Here is a 16,358-nt window from a genome sequence, read left to right as displayed (position 1 = left end):
GTTGGGTTGCCTCCTTGGCTAAATGCCGAGGCACCTGTCAATGTAGGGAGAATTCTTTCTAAATTACATGCGAGTAATGAGCATCTTCAACAATATATTAGAATTTTAGATGCATGTGTATGAAAAAGTAATTTCTTTGTCTTAATAATAATAGTATATCAGTAATGATATCCGGTGTAGTATCAAGTGTGATCTGCTTATTTAGTAAATCTGCCCCAAAGGCAACAAGAGAGCTTGAAAAGGGCAAAGTGAAGGTTAGAGTAGAAATAGGAATCATAATTCACAATGTATCTGTTTAACCTATGTCATTGTCAAATATTTTTACTCTTCAGTAAACCGCTGCAACCTTGAAAAATATAGGTTCTCATAAGGTGCATTTTGCTTATTAAATTCACTTTCTGTGCTAGGAGTAACAGCAACAACAATCATCTAAAGGCAATCCTTCCTTTCAATGTAGTATTTTTGCCTCTTTTTTGGTTGTCCATTTGATTTACATGGAACTCCAGAACATGAATGGCATTGCTCCTTTTTACCTAGTTTCCTTTTAAAGATCCTCGTTAAAAATAAACAGAATACAGATCACACTAGAATCAACCATGTCGCCGACCTAAGATTTCATATCTGACTTCAATTTCCATTTAGTTGCTGTTAATTAGTTAAATGAATTGGTCATGAGCAGATGTCTATTGATACTGTTTCGGTCGATAGAGATAACTTCATTTTGGAAATAGGTAGCTTTAAATTTTTATCAATGACGATTAAATATTTTACTAAATAATAAAATAAAATAGTGGAATAAGAAAGATAAAATTAATTCTAAATAGATAATGATGATAAAAGTTCAAAAATTGTAAACATAAACAATAAATAAAGTAATGTTTCAAAAACGTGCTACTGTATAAGCTAATAGCGTAAGTTTCTTTATAAAAAAAATCCTGATTTGATCAAACTACTTTTAAGCCAATAAAATATGCTAATAATATGCCTACTTTCTTTTTTACATTTTTATATCAATTAGCGAGTTAGGTGATGGTTATTTTCTGCAAAGAATTTTAATGAATCTGTTACAAATTTCATTTTCGCTCCAGTTTGTTCCATTCTCTCGCAATTATTAAATGCGTTAAATGAACTTTAAAAATCGTCCCACATACACTCGTACATTTTGATGCCCGATAACTCATCTTCCTAAAATTTTAGAGGAACAACATAAAAGAGGAAACCTGCTTTGAGGAAGTAAACATTCCCAGCACAACATATACATTGCTAGTTTCTTTTCCATGGTAAGACTTGAGAATTACAATAATTACAAATTTACATAGAACAACAAATTGACCGGTGAAAGAATCAGCAGAATCTTCCAAATTTATCATACAAATTGTCCAAAAGGACCAACATCTTTTTTTTATATAATTTTTTTTTCAAGTGTTGTCATCACATCGGTATTGGGCATATAACAAAGTATCAAACCACCATCCACCATTTTCCACATGACTGGTAGTAGCAATGATGCTACCGACTTTTACTGTCTTCAAGGAATTATAGGGATACTTGCAGTTAATATACACTTGGGGGATAGCATTAGTACTAAAATTGCATTAGAAATTAGGCTTGATTGGAAGCATCGCTGCTCCCTTCAAGCAATGGCTTCATTTTCTCTCTTCTAACTGTGGCAGATTGATCCTCATCATCTCCGTTATATCGATCAGCACTTCTCAAAAAGATTCCTGTAATATTTAATAGGATTAATTACAAACATTGTCCAGCTATATGTCAACTTTCAACAGCATAATTTTCTTTTTCTTCATGCAATTCGTACTTCGTAGAAGTTTTCCTGATGTTATTGTTAAACAGTTAAGTTTGTAGGTGGTCAACTAACAATCCTCTGTTATCATCAAGCAAATTTCAGTTCAACAGATACACATGTTAAACATTTACACTAACAACTAATCAAAAAACCATTACTGATATGACTTTAATTATTATAAAAATCAACAAATTTATCATATATAACAGTTTGTGATTAGATGACAATATAAAACTCGTGCATGTATTATAAATTCAATTTATATACTCAGCAAGAATATTAACCACTCCACTCACAATCATTAAGGTTGTTTTTCTACAAATGTCAGCACATCACTTTTGATCTCTATTGCAACATGCTCATTAAGTTCAACACAGTTTCACTTCAGGTTAATTACAGAATGATATGATATCATCAAGAGTAGCCAAATTGGTATTTTTTTCATCAATGTTGAGAATTTTCTGATTCGTCGTACTGAATATTATCATTTTATTTTCAAAAAAAACAATACAGACAAATAAACATGTGGAAGAACTTGAACACATGCACATCATTGACATTTTCTTCATGTGTTCTAAAGAAATTAATCCTAAACTATTCTAACTTAAATGCATATCTGGAAGAATTAAGAATAGAAAATTACAACTTAAGCAGTATGCCACTTACCTATGAACCATATTCCAGCAGCAAGAAAGAAAACGGATGTTAGACAAACTGCTGTTTTCCTCCAGTCATTAATATGATCCTGCACAGGAAAACCAAGTTGCTTACGAGTCCAAATAATGTAAACTCAGCAAATCTGGACAATGGACTCGTCTAAATGCACAACAGAAACTAGTGGTGTTCTCACTTCTCACTAAATTTTAGTAATATTCTAACAGACAATCAAGTGGCATACTAGTTCTCTCCTAACAAAATAACACTGGAAATCCCTTCAGATAAACGGGAGAGGTAAGTAGAGAAAGCGGCAGCTAGAAAGAACAAAGGCAATCCAATGCATAACAATGTGAGGTCTGGAGCCGGCAAATGTACTTAGCCTTAGGATAGTAAGAAAGAACAGTGTTATAAGATATAAAACCAAGTGAACATGCATCCCACAGCTTGTGATTAGTTTGTATTTCCATAATTTAATTATTATCCCACTTACCAAGAAAGCTAAATGCAGCCCGTTAATTTTATGTTGTATTGTCTTTTGTAATTATTATCTATATATATAGATGAGTTCTAGGGTGGACCACTTTTACAAGTAGTTCACTGTGCTCCACAATTCATATCCATTAGATCAATCTGAGGTTTATGATGTAATAATGTATCACCTACACCAGATCTCTTCCCTCTTCAAGACCACTATTCACACAGTACCTTCAACCACCGTGCACGTCTTTGCAGGCGATTTCTGGTGACGGTGATACCTTTCTTTTTTCTTCTTCTTTTTCCCTTTTCCTTCTTCCCCTTCCCCTCTTCTTCTTTTGCTTATGGATATGAAGAGGGACCACAGCCAAAACCGAAAATGTTGCCATTTTTTAGGCCTTGGAAGCTTCAAGTTCCAGGGTTCTTCATCTCATCTCAGAACTAATGAAGGTAGGCGGCTCTGCTCTGGTCGCCGTCGAACTTGTGGCAGATGGAGTTGTAGAGCCTGGTGTGAACTTGCCGCAGATGGAGTTGTAGAGCCTGGTGTGCTGCTCCGATGATGTGATGATGTTGATGCCAAATTGTGCCTTGGTGAGGCGCCCTGTCCGGAGCTCCAAGCACAGAAGAACATCATCGTGGTTGGCTGTACAGGAAGCAAACCAAAAGAAGAAGGGAAGGGGGAGAAGAAAAGGAAGAAAGAAGAGAAAAAAGCCACCGTCATTGGAAATTGCTTCCGGTGACAGTTTACGGTGGTGGTGGGAGGCCCTTTGTTAGTCTTAGCTGAAGAGGGAAATGATCTTGTGCAGCTGATGTATTATAACATTATGAGACTTAAATTGATCTAATGGCAAAAAACTGTGGTACATGATGGACCACCTATAAAGGTGGACCACTGTAGAATCTGTCCTATATATAATCAGCCTGTGTATATAAATTTAAGTATGTTAACTGTTGCTATCTGTAATATCCAGTTATAGAAGTAACAAAAACACAGCTATAACATCTTGAAAATCTTAGGTGTTACCTGCAGGACCCCAACAAGTGGTGAGGATGGCACATCACCAAATACATGGATTGAAACAGTAGATATAGCCATAGACAGTGGCCTCAAACTAGGTTTTACACATCGGAGAGAAACATAATTTACAGGAGCCTGAAAAAATAGTACCATATCATCAACCAAATATTAAACCAACAACTCCAACAAAATGAGGCTATATGAATAAAGAATATAATCCAAGAAAATAATCAGTAGATTAACATGAAATGATCATATTTCTCTCAAAATATTATCCCCGATAAAGGAAGTCTAGAAATCTCATAATGAATCAATTAGGATGTTTGATTTGTGGGCATAAAGTTGTGCTTTTGCAGAATTCTTTTGTCCATTTTCCGTTTGTTGAAATTGTGGGTTCTTTTTTTAGGCATATAGGGAGGGAGAGAGATAAAAAGAGAATGGAGCATTGAATTGATATTGATATGTATTGATATATATCTTAAACATATTGATGTATAAATATGTTCATAAAATCTAGAGCAATAACCATGATTTATACTAATCATAATTCTGACTAATTAGGGCAACAAATCATGATAAGATAAGGAAATATGGTAATCAATCCTAAGAGGTAGCAATGAAATACAGAAACTAATCCTAGAGGATAATTTAAGATATCCTAGGATATGATACGTTATTTTCAAGAATTACAAAAATGTCATTGTTTTCACTCTATTTCCCAATTTCAATAACAAAAATGTTATTTTCACTATTTCCTTACAGATCTTAGAAAACAAAACAAATTGAAATAAGGTGGAATATTAATGAAACGAGAAAATGGAAACAGAAATTCCACAAACCAAACACATCTATTTGGATCACATATTCTGGAAAAAGAGTGAATCAAGAAGTCCAAAGCAAGATGTGTAAAGCCGATATATAATTCTGCTATGATCTGCACTCCTGTCAAGCTAAATAATATATGGTATCCACCTAAAGACAGCCAACAGCAGCATCCAACGATTAGTCCGTTGGCTGAGTAATTGTTAAATCCAACTTAAGGGGATTGTAAGTAAATTCATCCAGGAAATGCAAAGGAGGAATAAATTGAGACTAGATTACTATACTGAATCTCATTATCAACTTATGCACATGTGGCATGAAAAAGATGAAATAACCAAACATCTCAATCTACCAACAGCTAAATCAATATGAAACCGTAGAATGCAACTGGTATCCAAGTAAAATATAGGTGAACATGTTTAAGTAGGGGTGTCAAACAGATGGATCAGATAAATTTTAAATTCAATATAATAGGTGGGTAAAAAATAAACCATTAATCCATTTATGATTGATGGAAAATGAATTCAAAAAGTCCAATCCATCTATATTACTTATTTAATTAAAAACCATCCAATCCATCCAGTTAAATTGTATTATATTTTATTTTTTCAAAGAAATATTTTTACAAAATAAAGTTCAATATTTAATTATTTATACACATTTTTGCACCCAAACACTAGAGTTCAGATTAACCAATGAATTTTGGACTACTTGATCCAATAGATTACAAAAATAAGTTGGACGGTTTATTATATATCCAATAACAAATGGTGATCAAATTAACCAATCCATAAATTTTTTAATATATATAATTGGATGGATTGCCTGCATTTATATATGGATGGTTACTGTATAAATTGATTGAATTTCCACCCCCTACTTTTAAGAGAGAAAAAATTAATCCTCCAAGTGATTCATAAAATTACCTGAGTGACAAAAATTAGCAGTTCACCGATAGAGAAGAGAACTATGAAACCAGACAAGCTCCTGAAAAGGAAAGCCACCAAGCAGAAGATTGCACCTAGAAATGTTGCTACAGAAAGAAGCTGCAATGGCAACAAGGGAAACCAAAGAAGAAATGAAATAACATATTGTAAAAATATCAGAGCCACACCAACGAAAACAGAACGGAGTAAAATTCAAGAGAAAGGAACTTATGAGATAATTACATCAGTGAATTAGTTACATTTAAGGAAAAGAAGACTGGGACACGTAAATAGAATGATTGTGTTTAGAATAGATGATTAATATAAAAGTTCTCATGACAGTTACTGAAACCTGGAACTTGTCCATACAAAAAACAGGAATACAAACTTGATAGTGATCTCTGCTCCTATTTTCATATTTATGTTTATGCGAAGTGGGTGCCAAAGACTCATGTACAATGTAAAAGAAAATGCTTAACTTTCGATTCATTTGACTTATTTCCTATTTAAATGGAAATCAACTTAGTTTACCTTGAAAGCATTAGAGATGGTTGAACTTATCCGGTCAAGAAACAAGCCTCCAGCTAATGTCCCCAAAATCCCACAAACAATTGTAATGCCTCCAAACAACAAGTCAGCATTATTCTGTCATAAAAGGTACTGTCAATGAAGCACATTTCCACAAAGGACAAGGCCCAAGGGCAATACCAGACTTGTACAAAAGTGAATGTAACACAAATAATGTGAATAAGCAACAACAACAACCAAGTCTTGTCCCATTGTGAGGTTGATCAATCAACTTCACAGGGATCTTGGAAAAACCAAATCTTCAATAAACTTGGTAGATTAAGGCCTTTTGTAATATTTTCCTAATATTTAATATGAAGCAGAACTGCAGAACTCGTAAAAATCTTGGGTAATATATGAGAAATACCATATGGTAAATGCTGTATCCTGCCTTAGGGCCCCAGTATGAGTAAGCTCCAATGACAAAATTGTATGATATATACCCTGGCAAAAATTAATTCTTATGTAAAGAAACAAATGCCACAGTTCGGAATTGACTACAAATATCAAATTCTCAGAACTTTTTTTTTTTTTTTAATTTATTGGGCATTATGGTAAACAAAACAAAACTATCATAATATTGTCCCAATTTTCTTAAACAACTGTCATGTTCAGGAAACAAATGAAAGAAAAGTATTTCTCAGAAGGTTGAGAAAAGAAGTACCTAGAACATTTATAACATACACTTGGTCATGCAAGAGCTCCTGCATATCTTTTGAGAATCTGGTGAACTGATTCCAAAATTTGGATGTTGACCTGACAATCATAAGTTAACAATCATAAAGGAGAAAAGCAATGTTTCACATAATGTCAGAGATTAGGAGAAATAAATAACTTTACCAATCTATTCTGACCATAATCATCAAGGGAATTTCAAATGTGCAAGAACTTTAGAAGGAATACTACCCATCATGTGAGTGTAAGAATTCCTTAAAAGTAGGAGTGGGTGTAATATGTAATAATAATTTTCTTCTCTCTTTTTTTAATTATCTTATGAACAAAGTATTGGGCTTTTAGATAAAGGAAACTCAACACCAAGCACAGGAATCCCCTTTCCAATATGCCATTGTGTGTATGCCCACGTGTCAAGAGTAAGTGTGTTTGTCACTGTTTGTCTGCCTGGCTGCTTTCTATCATTGCCAGTCTACCCCAACTCTGACAGGGCTGTCAATCTGTAATAGTGCCAGAACTGCTTTGCATGATCTGAAGGCATTCCCATTTCAGGATATTAACTATTTCCAGCAGAATAAATAAACAAAGTACAAAGGTTGCTTCAAGTGACACTCTCTACTCTCTCACTTGTTCAGACAATTTATGGTAAATGGTAGTTGAATTCTGTCTCTAACTTTATTTTTCTATTCCCCTTTAATGTACATAGTACAAATTTAATACCTGGATTTTGGGTTTTCTTCAGCTTGACATCAGAATCAGAAATAGGAAACAAAGACAAACTAAACAATAAATACCAAAAGGAGAAGGGATTCAGAATTAGAAAATCAAAGATAATAGTGCCACTCACTTTGATCCTCTGATCAAGGCTTGACCTTCAGCTAGCATGTCATCATCTATAAAGGAAAGGAAACCTCTAAATTTGAGCATAGAAATTATTTAGAACTACATGAAAAGTGCTATCATTCTGTACAAATGGCAAACAAAGCTATAATGGGAAGTGGGAAAGAAAAAATTCTAAATACTAAAAAAAACATGACACAATTATCCTCATATGAATGACAGCCTAATACACATGGCTTATTCCTTGAAAATGACAAATAGCATTAATAAATTATGGATAAAGTTAGCAGTTCAAAATATAATTTATATTTCCTAATAAAGAATGGATAACATAAAACATATTAACTCGCCAAAAATGGAGAAAGGAAAACAAAAGATTTAGATAAAGTAAAATGTATTAAGGATGAAAAGGGGGAAGTTTCGATTATAGATCAAATACCAAAGAGAGATGGAAGAATTATTTTTATAACTTTTTCAATGATGGATAATGATCGACTTGTAACATGGGAGGACTAGAAATCTGAGAGGATGAACAAAATTTGACTTACAAATGTAGAATTCATGTTGAAGAGGTAAAAAAAAAAAACCCTTAAGGGGATAGATAATGGTAAAGTTATTGTTCCTTCTTAAAATATGAGTTTGAGTCTAACTTAACCTTACAAAACCAACTTGTAAAGTGAAAATTGTTCTTAACTTATATATTGTATTTTGGACTTATCTCTAGTCAATGTGGGATTTATGTTTTTCTCAATACACTTCCTCACACTTAGACTATTTGGGATTTGGACTTGGTGTGTATAAGTGGTGGGTGACAATTTTTTTAATGAATATGCGATAACTTTGATACCATCTTAGGATATGGGTTTAAGCCTATCTCAACTTTATAAAACCGACTTATAAGGTGAGAATTGTTTCCTACTTATATATTGTATTTTGACTATCTATAATCGATGTGGGACTTGGATTTATCCTAATATTCCTTATGGTATTTCTATCAAAGTTTCGAAGGGTGTAGGTGAACAAGGTACCACTTGGTTCACTAAGAAATTTAATGAGATTTTGAAATCTAACACAATGCCAAATAAGTGGTGGAGAAGCACTTTGTTACCATATTTAAGAAGGGTGCTATTCAAAATTGTGTAAACCACTTAGGAATAAAACTTGAGTCACACTATGAATTATGGGAAAAGGTGATTGAGCATAGATTAAGAGAGACTACGATTGTGTAAAATCAGTTTGATTTTATGCCAGGTAAAATCATGCGACCTATACCCAAGCTATACAAGACCTGTATAAGGGGGTAACTACAAGTGTAAACTTCAGAAGGCAAGACTACGGACATTCCTATAAGGATAGGATTGCATAAGGGTTCAGCCTCAAGTCCTTGTTTAATAACCTAGTATTGCATGTACTTACCAAGAACGTACAAAAGATTATACCTAGCTGCATGCTTTTTGTGGATGATAAACTTTAAATTTAGGTTTTGGAGATAAACTTTGTAATCAACGAGTTTTTGTTTGATTAAGAATAAGACAGTATATGGATTGTAATTTTGACAAGAAACAAGAGGAAAATGAATTGGTAATAAACATGGGAGAGTGTGTCATACCACAAGTTCCAAAGTTTAAATATTTGAGATCAATATGACAAAATGAAGGGGAAATCAATGATACACATAAAATACAAGCCGGATGGTTAAAATAGAGCAATGCATCGAGGTTATTTGTAATCACAAAGTACCTACCGAGCTCAAAGGAAAGTTTTATTGTACTGCTACACACTCAGTTCAGCTATACTCTATATTGTAGATGTTGATGTTGGACTAAAGAGACAAGAGAGAAAGGTGAGAGTAGTAGAAATGAGAATGTTAAAGTTGGGTGTGGCTACACAAGGGATAAGATACGAAATGATCAAGAAAATATTCATGTTGCACCAATTGAGAAAAATATGACTGAAAATCTATTAAGGTGGTTTGTATATGTACAAAGATAGTCACTGGAAGCATCACCGAGGACAGTAGATTACATGGTTTTTAGCCCTATGAAAAACGATAAGAGCAAGACCATGAAGGATATCAGAAGAAATTGTTAAGAAAAATCTCATGATGAATAATAACCTTGAGAATTTGGTCTTCAACCAAGCCCAATTGTGTCATGCAATTGATCTCAATTAGTGGGATAAGGCTTTGTTGTTGTACTGCAATCCCCCCACCCACCCCAAATTAAATATATCATCACAGTGCAGCTTTTAACTGAACTGGACATATTGCAAAATACTGATTTCAGGTGAGTTCAGTTTTTTCTTACAACCACTAACAGATATCATATAAGATGTTTATTTATTTTTATATTCAGAAAACACATCCTATTCTATTCTATTCTATTCATTAGCAATACTGTTGTTTTTCAAACTTTCTTTCTCTTTAAGAAATTTCTCCAGTCTTTGAATTTTCTCCCAAGCTAGGTCATTTTATGAAAATAATATTGAAAGATAACATTTTCCCATTAAATATAAGAAAATATAGATAATAAATCACCAAAGTAATAGACAAAAGATTCAGAAATACCTCCAGTTTCTGAAACATTTGTTTCAGTAGATGTTAGTGCCTGTTCGGATTCTGAGGGTGCAAAACCTACATTAAAAGTCAAATAGTACATTTCTATGACAAGGATTAAAAAAATTAAGGCTATTCTGAAACACATCAAATAGAAGAAAATGGTCACCTTTCAATTGCAAAGGCTTCATTACAAAACCCAATATGGGAAATGGAAGCATCAAAATTGCCTCAACCCAGAATGCAACTCTCCAGTTAAATTGGCTTCCAACCTGCACGTTATTTGAAATTTTGAAGCTGATTGATTTTAACACTATCACTGGACAATGTTCAAGATATGGTACCAACAACCAGGGCCCACTAATGTAATAATATATAAAAGCTGAGCGTGAGTGTTAAGATTGCAAATTTACAAGTACCTTAGATAAGGGTAAACAATATAAAAAACATTTTTCCAGAAGATATCGCTAATAAATTTGAGAATATAGCTGATGTACATTATTAGTTCTTCTGAAGAAGTCCATCAATATACTCATCCTTCATAATTCAACTCAACCATTTGCTGAAGAAAAAGATGCAAAAGTGGAAGGAGGACATTTTAAAAACAATCTCTCTAAACCAAACTCAACCAAAATCTTTTTTGTTCACCTTGGTTTAGGATGCACTCAGCTGTTTAATTTCTAGAGCAGTTGCTTGTAGGTACAATAATAAAGTTAAAAGTGGGATCAAAAGGGGAGGTTGTCTCACATTTGCAGTTTGCTAATCATATCGTTCTGTTTTTATTAGAAAAGAATGAGGAAAGGTTCTGAATGCTCTCTCTCTCTCCATATTTTTTAAATTTCTTTAAGGTTGAACATCAATGTCTAAAAGCAGTTTGGCTGGTGTTAATGTAGATTATCAAACTAATTATTCTCATTTGGAAGTCCAAATCCTTCTTCCAACTTACTCATTTTTTTAATACACTTTAATTCCATCTTGAAAAACTTATTTGGAAGTCCAAATCTCTCGGGTAAAGTTCTTTATTTTAACAGTTGTGTTAATATTATTAATAACAATGACATGTTGCAGGCTATGTCATGCTGCAAGCTTAGAGTCTGCTCCATATCCATTTTTGCACTGTTCTTAGCACTTTCTTTGTGCAATTCTTTATTTGGCATCTTTGGAGAGTGTTGGTCCTACACCCTTGGACCAGTTTTCAGTGATCAGTTTCATTGGGTTTGGTATAACATATAAGTAAAGAAGGCAAAATTTTCTGGCATGTGCTGTCTATGCCACTCTTTGCTGCATATGGTTGGAACACAATTCGTGTATCTTTAAGGAGAGCACAATGAGTAACAAGATTCTTTGAGAAAGGTTTAGGTATTTGGCTTCTACTTGACATAAAGCTCATGGTTTTTTCAGAGGGGTATCCCGTAAGGGTATGTTTGGGGCTGAGTAACTTTGATTCATTGCTTCCTTTTATCTCGCTGTCAGTGTAATCTTCTTCATCTTAATGTATTCCTTTTTTATCCCCCTATACATAAATAAATAATAAAAAAAACTCAACTTAAACAAATAAAAGCCCAACAATTCTTAAGACTTGTTCTGCACCAGGGAGTTTCACACACATACACATCCTCACAACAGTAAAATATTGTCCACTTTGGACCTAAACTCTCATGATTTTGCTTTTGGACATCACCCAAAAGGCATCTAACCAATGAAGACAATTGTATACCCATCTTCTTGTTTGAACAATGTGAGACTTTACTTGCATCCTAACAATCATTCTCTCAAACACCCCTCAAACAAAGAATCATAGTTTACCCTCCCTTGCAGCAAAAGCTATTAGTCCACAATTATAACCAATAGTGACTCATAGAGCTCAGTCACGCTCTAAGTACTTGCACCATCGCTCCATCATGTTAACTCACAATAGCGAGACATGCCTCCTAACCCTCATGTTACTGGGAAGACTCTCTTCCACACATGGACCCACCATTAATAAGACTTTCGGTACAAGTGATCCTATATACCTAAATTCACCTGTCAACTCCATCATACTCGCCGAGCCGATCACCTGATCGAACCAACGACTCTAATACTACTTGTTGGGCACTCGGGGTTCACACACACACGCATGTCTCCACATAATTTAAATAAATAGCAGTCCAAGGAAATGACACAACATAAATAACAGGTATAATCAAACACCATGAGTTCACACCATCAAACAAAATAAACAAGAAAAGTCATCTTAACACAGCTAGATTATAAAAGTATGCAGTCTTACAAATCCACCATAAACATAGCCCAGAGCAGTCCCAGCTGGTATACACATGTAAAATGTAGCAAGCCATGCTGTTTTCTGTCATCAATAAAAACACTATAAAGTTGCAACACTGAATTCATGGTGGAACAGTTTTGACTAATTATCAAGGGGCATAAAGAATTAGGCCAAACCTGTGCAGCAGGAGCATTGTCATCAATGAATGGTGCTGCAAGACTTATGAAGGAAGCCTCACCTACACCGACTAGCCTGCATAAAAGCTGTTGTCAGCCTCAACTCAAAATATGGCATGAAAAACTGGTGATGTATTAAGGCATTGAGAAGTTGAAAGTACTCGAACATTCCCTTACATTCGGCATATTGCAATAGACCAAAAATCAAACGAACTACCACATCCAGCTATCGCAATTGTCCAAACAGACAATCCAACGCCAATAAGCCGAAATGGATTGTGACTGCAAATTTGATAATGCATTAGATTACCATTCAATGAAAGAGGAAACACGGAGGTTGCAAATATTTAATCCCACTCTGAGCCAAGCTACCTAAGCCTTTTTTAAGAACATGGCTCAAATTATCAGTTTCCCATTTATGCACTTCTAATATAACTTTGTAACAAAATGCTAAGCATTCATGCACAGCAAACATGATGAAAGCTGACATCAATTCATCCCCCTTTGATTTATAGATTTCAAAGATGAAAAATATTGGCTCACAGTTGATCAATAAACCCGAACCAAATGATAGAAGGGTAACATGAAATCAACATGAGAACAATTAAAACCATAAAGTGACACTTTTCCTTAAAATTAGATAAACCATAGAAGTACAAAAAAATGTCAATTTATTTATAATAATTAGAATAACTGTAGAATTCTCCTGCCTCTATGATTTACATTAACCAAACTGGAAGTGAGAGAAAGTGAAACTTCTTTGGCGCTGTACATTTTCTAGGAGGTGTTAAACCATGTAGTTCTTGAACTGGCTTGTGTTCAGATATATGAATTTCAAAGGAGCGGGAAATGAGAATATGAGTAACACGTGTAGATATAAAACCTATTCTTGGCCTGCCCCTAATACCCGAAGATTTTAGGAAATTGATTCTTCAACATGATTTGGAGCCCCGAAAGCCTATTAGGCTTTCACTCGCTTAATTTTTGGGATGATTAAGTTTAACTTCTCTCCTCCATAAATCACTCATACAAGAGAAAGTCTTGTGATATTGTCTGAAGTGGAATATATTCATACAGTTAATACTAAAAATATATATATATTTTACAGAACTAGAGACTCGAGGATTTGAACACCTTTTGAGTCATAAAAACAACCCCCATATGTGAAGGATCCTCTTCAGATATTATCATTTTGCTATTGACTTAATAAACTAGCCCTCAGCTCGTGCTAATATGTATGCAATTCCCACAACTATTAGCCTCTACATATGTCTACAACACATAAAGTAAAAACATCTTATCACTGCGACGCTTTGAGTTTGACATCATGGTTAATCCATAAGCGAGCAGAAGCTCCTGCAACACGAAGCAATTCACCTTTTGGCCAGAGAAGCAAATATTGGAGAAGCAATTAGAAGCCCAACCATAAATGCAGATGACAGAACACCATCTTGAAAATTGTTCAAGTTAAAATCCCCCCTGAAACGTGAAAAACCACCGTACAATAAGATGATGATGACGATCAATATCAAAAGGGGGGGGGGGGGGGGGGTAGCAGAAACAGAACTCACTGAATTCCACTGCCACCGGTACAAATACCAGATTCAGTACAAGTTGCAAGGCTTCCATTCACACCGTTACTAGCTATAGCTCCTCGATCCACATAGTTGAGCATGTTAATGATACAAAATATTATAAGAAGCCTGAAATCGGCACATGTGTTACAATTAAAATTAATTACTTGATTTAAACACCGAGGACAAAGCACTGTGAGCTGTGAATTGCATAATGAGTGAATTTGGAAAACATAAAAAGCAAAAGAGAAAAGGAATGAAATGCAAAAGTAGGTTTATGAGAAGAAGGACCTTTTGGGAGTAAACCAAGAAGGATTGGGACTTTGACCTGACTCCGATGCCATTTTCGGCTGCAACTGCTTAGATAATGGATGAATTGATAAATGCAAATGTAGTCTATACTTCAACTAACTCTCTTCATTTACGTAACCTTCCTTCCTCAGAAACTTCACCGCTTGGCTCTATGTTTCATTTTTCCTTCCTTTAATAAAAAAAAAAATTAAAAATGCCTCGTCATCTTCTTATCAAATATCGGATGATCTAATCAGATAAATTATAATAACATTTTTGTTAATTACATGCTTATTTTTTATTTATTAAAATCAAACTTGATACGATTTACAACAGTTCGTGCACCATAAGTAACCAACCAGTTTGAACACAACTAAGTTTTTTAATTTAAAAAGAAAAAATCCTCGTGTCAATTTATCATCTATAATATATATTTGTATAACTGTTTATATCAACGGATATTTAGTTAGGTGGCATATACTTGAATTTTCCTTTTAACCAAGGTCTTAAACATTAATTTTGTATAAAAATATTATGAATATATTTAATACAAAGGAAATTATTTTCTACTAAAAATATAAATAATTTAGAAAAAAAATATTTAAAAAAATCAAAATTAAATATTTGAGGTCAAGGTGATAAGCGTTTACTTCTCACTTAGTATAACATGCGTTGGCTTCTTATAATACATTAAGAAGGTATGGACATTAATTTAAGGCAGAATTTGACATTTTGAGTTTTATAAAACACATGCTACATTCTTATTTTATTCTATATAAAAATATTATGTAAATTATTCATTATGATATCTAAGTTTTAGGTCGTATGTTAATTATTTTTTACTAAGAGTTAATATAATTTAGAAAAGATTAGAAATGGTAAAATGAATATCGTGCAATTAGTAGGTTTAACCTATTAAGTCATTAGGAGATAGACCTAGTTTAACTCTATTTATTTTTAGATGACAAGTGAGTTCAACTCAAATAACATGAGTTGATATGTTTTGCTATCTCTAAAAAATTGAGATCAAGATAACATAATACTTGATAATGATAATGTGTTTTAGATATTTATAAAAGACAAAAACACTCAAATAACACTCTTAACAAATTATTTTCTCTTTCCTATGATGTTCTACGTGGAAAAAAATTGAGATAAAAATATTAAAAAGTGAAAAAATAAATAAAATAAATGAAGCAAGAGGTATTATTTGTTATCTCAATTGTGTAAAACTTAAAATTTTTCCCTATCATTCTTGATTATAGTAAATAATATTAGACAAATAAACACATAGTTTCAGAAGGAATGCAAGTATCACAAGCAAAAGTAAGATCATCATTTTTGCATTCTTATTAGCATTTTTTTGTGTTCCATAAGGTTGGAAATAGGAATTAACCTCTTTTGGGTGTAGATCAACATTTTCCTTTGAAATGGCAAACTTATCAAAGATAAGGAAGGAAGAACTCAAGTGCAATGATGATAAAATAATGGTATGTGTCATCTGTAAGTGGAAGTGCAGTAAGATATATTATTTGAAAATATGATTATCTCTCACAATTGTTATTATACTTTCATGATAAAAAATTATCAAAAAACTTAATTGGTCATTGAAATTTTCTCTTCTAAATACATTTTTTTTATACACAAGATTCGAATTTGAAACATTATAGAACGAGTCAAATATCACTTAGACCAACAACTTATTAGTAATTGTTTA

At 33.4% G+C, this 16,358-nt stretch overlaps 1 protein-coding gene across 2 annotated transcripts; it reads right to left on the bottom strand.

Moving 5' to 3' along the window:
* Positions 1-1,209: 1,209 nt before the first annotated feature.
* On the bottom strand, positions 1,210-14,825 carry LOC109801560 (putative sphingolipid transporter spinster homolog 2). Of its 2 annotated transcripts, XR_014430710.1 has the most exons (17): positions 14,642-14,825; positions 14,348-14,479; positions 14,154-14,255; positions 12,954-13,058; positions 12,777-12,852; positions 12,607-12,681; positions 10,504-10,606; positions 10,347-10,412; positions 7,788-7,833; positions 6,933-7,024; positions 6,636-6,712; positions 6,233-6,346; positions 5,702-5,821; positions 3,960-4,088; positions 3,167-3,856; positions 2,471-2,549; positions 1,672-1,724 (listed from the first exon to the last, which is right to left on the bottom strand). XR_014430710.1 is itself a non-coding variant. In XM_020362661.3 (16 exons), exons 1-16 carry the CDS (start codon positions 14,692-14,694, stop codon positions 1,603-1,605), a joined length of 1,491 nt encoding a protein of 496 aa, XP_020218250.1. In that variant the 5' UTR covers positions 14,695-14,824; the 3' UTR covers positions 1,210-1,602. The 2 variants fall into 2 exon arrangements, 1 of the variants encoding a protein (XP_020218250.1); XM_020362661.3 differs by lacking the exon at positions 3,167-3,856 and having other exon boundaries at positions 1,210-1,724; positions 14,642-14,824.
* Positions 14,826-16,358: the final 1,533 nt, after the last annotated feature.

This window comes from Cajanus cajan, chromosome 11 (genome assembly GCF_000230855.2).
Source record: "Cajanus cajan strain Asha chromosome 11, NIPB_CcT2T_4, whole genome shotgun sequence".
Taxonomy (NCBI): domain Eukaryota; kingdom Viridiplantae; phylum Streptophyta; class Magnoliopsida; order Fabales; family Fabaceae; genus Cajanus; species Cajanus cajan.
The sequence above is the reverse complement of the archived record's forward strand: the minus strand, read 5'-3'. Positions and strand labels throughout refer to the sequence as shown.

Excerpts from the sequence above, each read along its gene's own strand:
- LOC109801560 (XM_020362661.3), bottom strand. The coding sequence starts at position 14,694 with ATGGCATCGGAGTCAGGTCAAAGTCCCAATCCTTCTTGGTTTACTCCC. Across the intron at positions 12,682-12,776 it reads ACAATGCTCCTGCTGCACAG|AAAACAGCATGGCTTGCTAC; the intron begins GTTTGGCCTAAT and ends TATTGATGACAG. Across the intron at positions 5,822-6,232 it reads CCATCTCTAATGCTTTCAAG|CTTCTTTCTGTAGCAACATT; the intron begins GTAAACTAAGTT and ends TTGCCATTGCAG.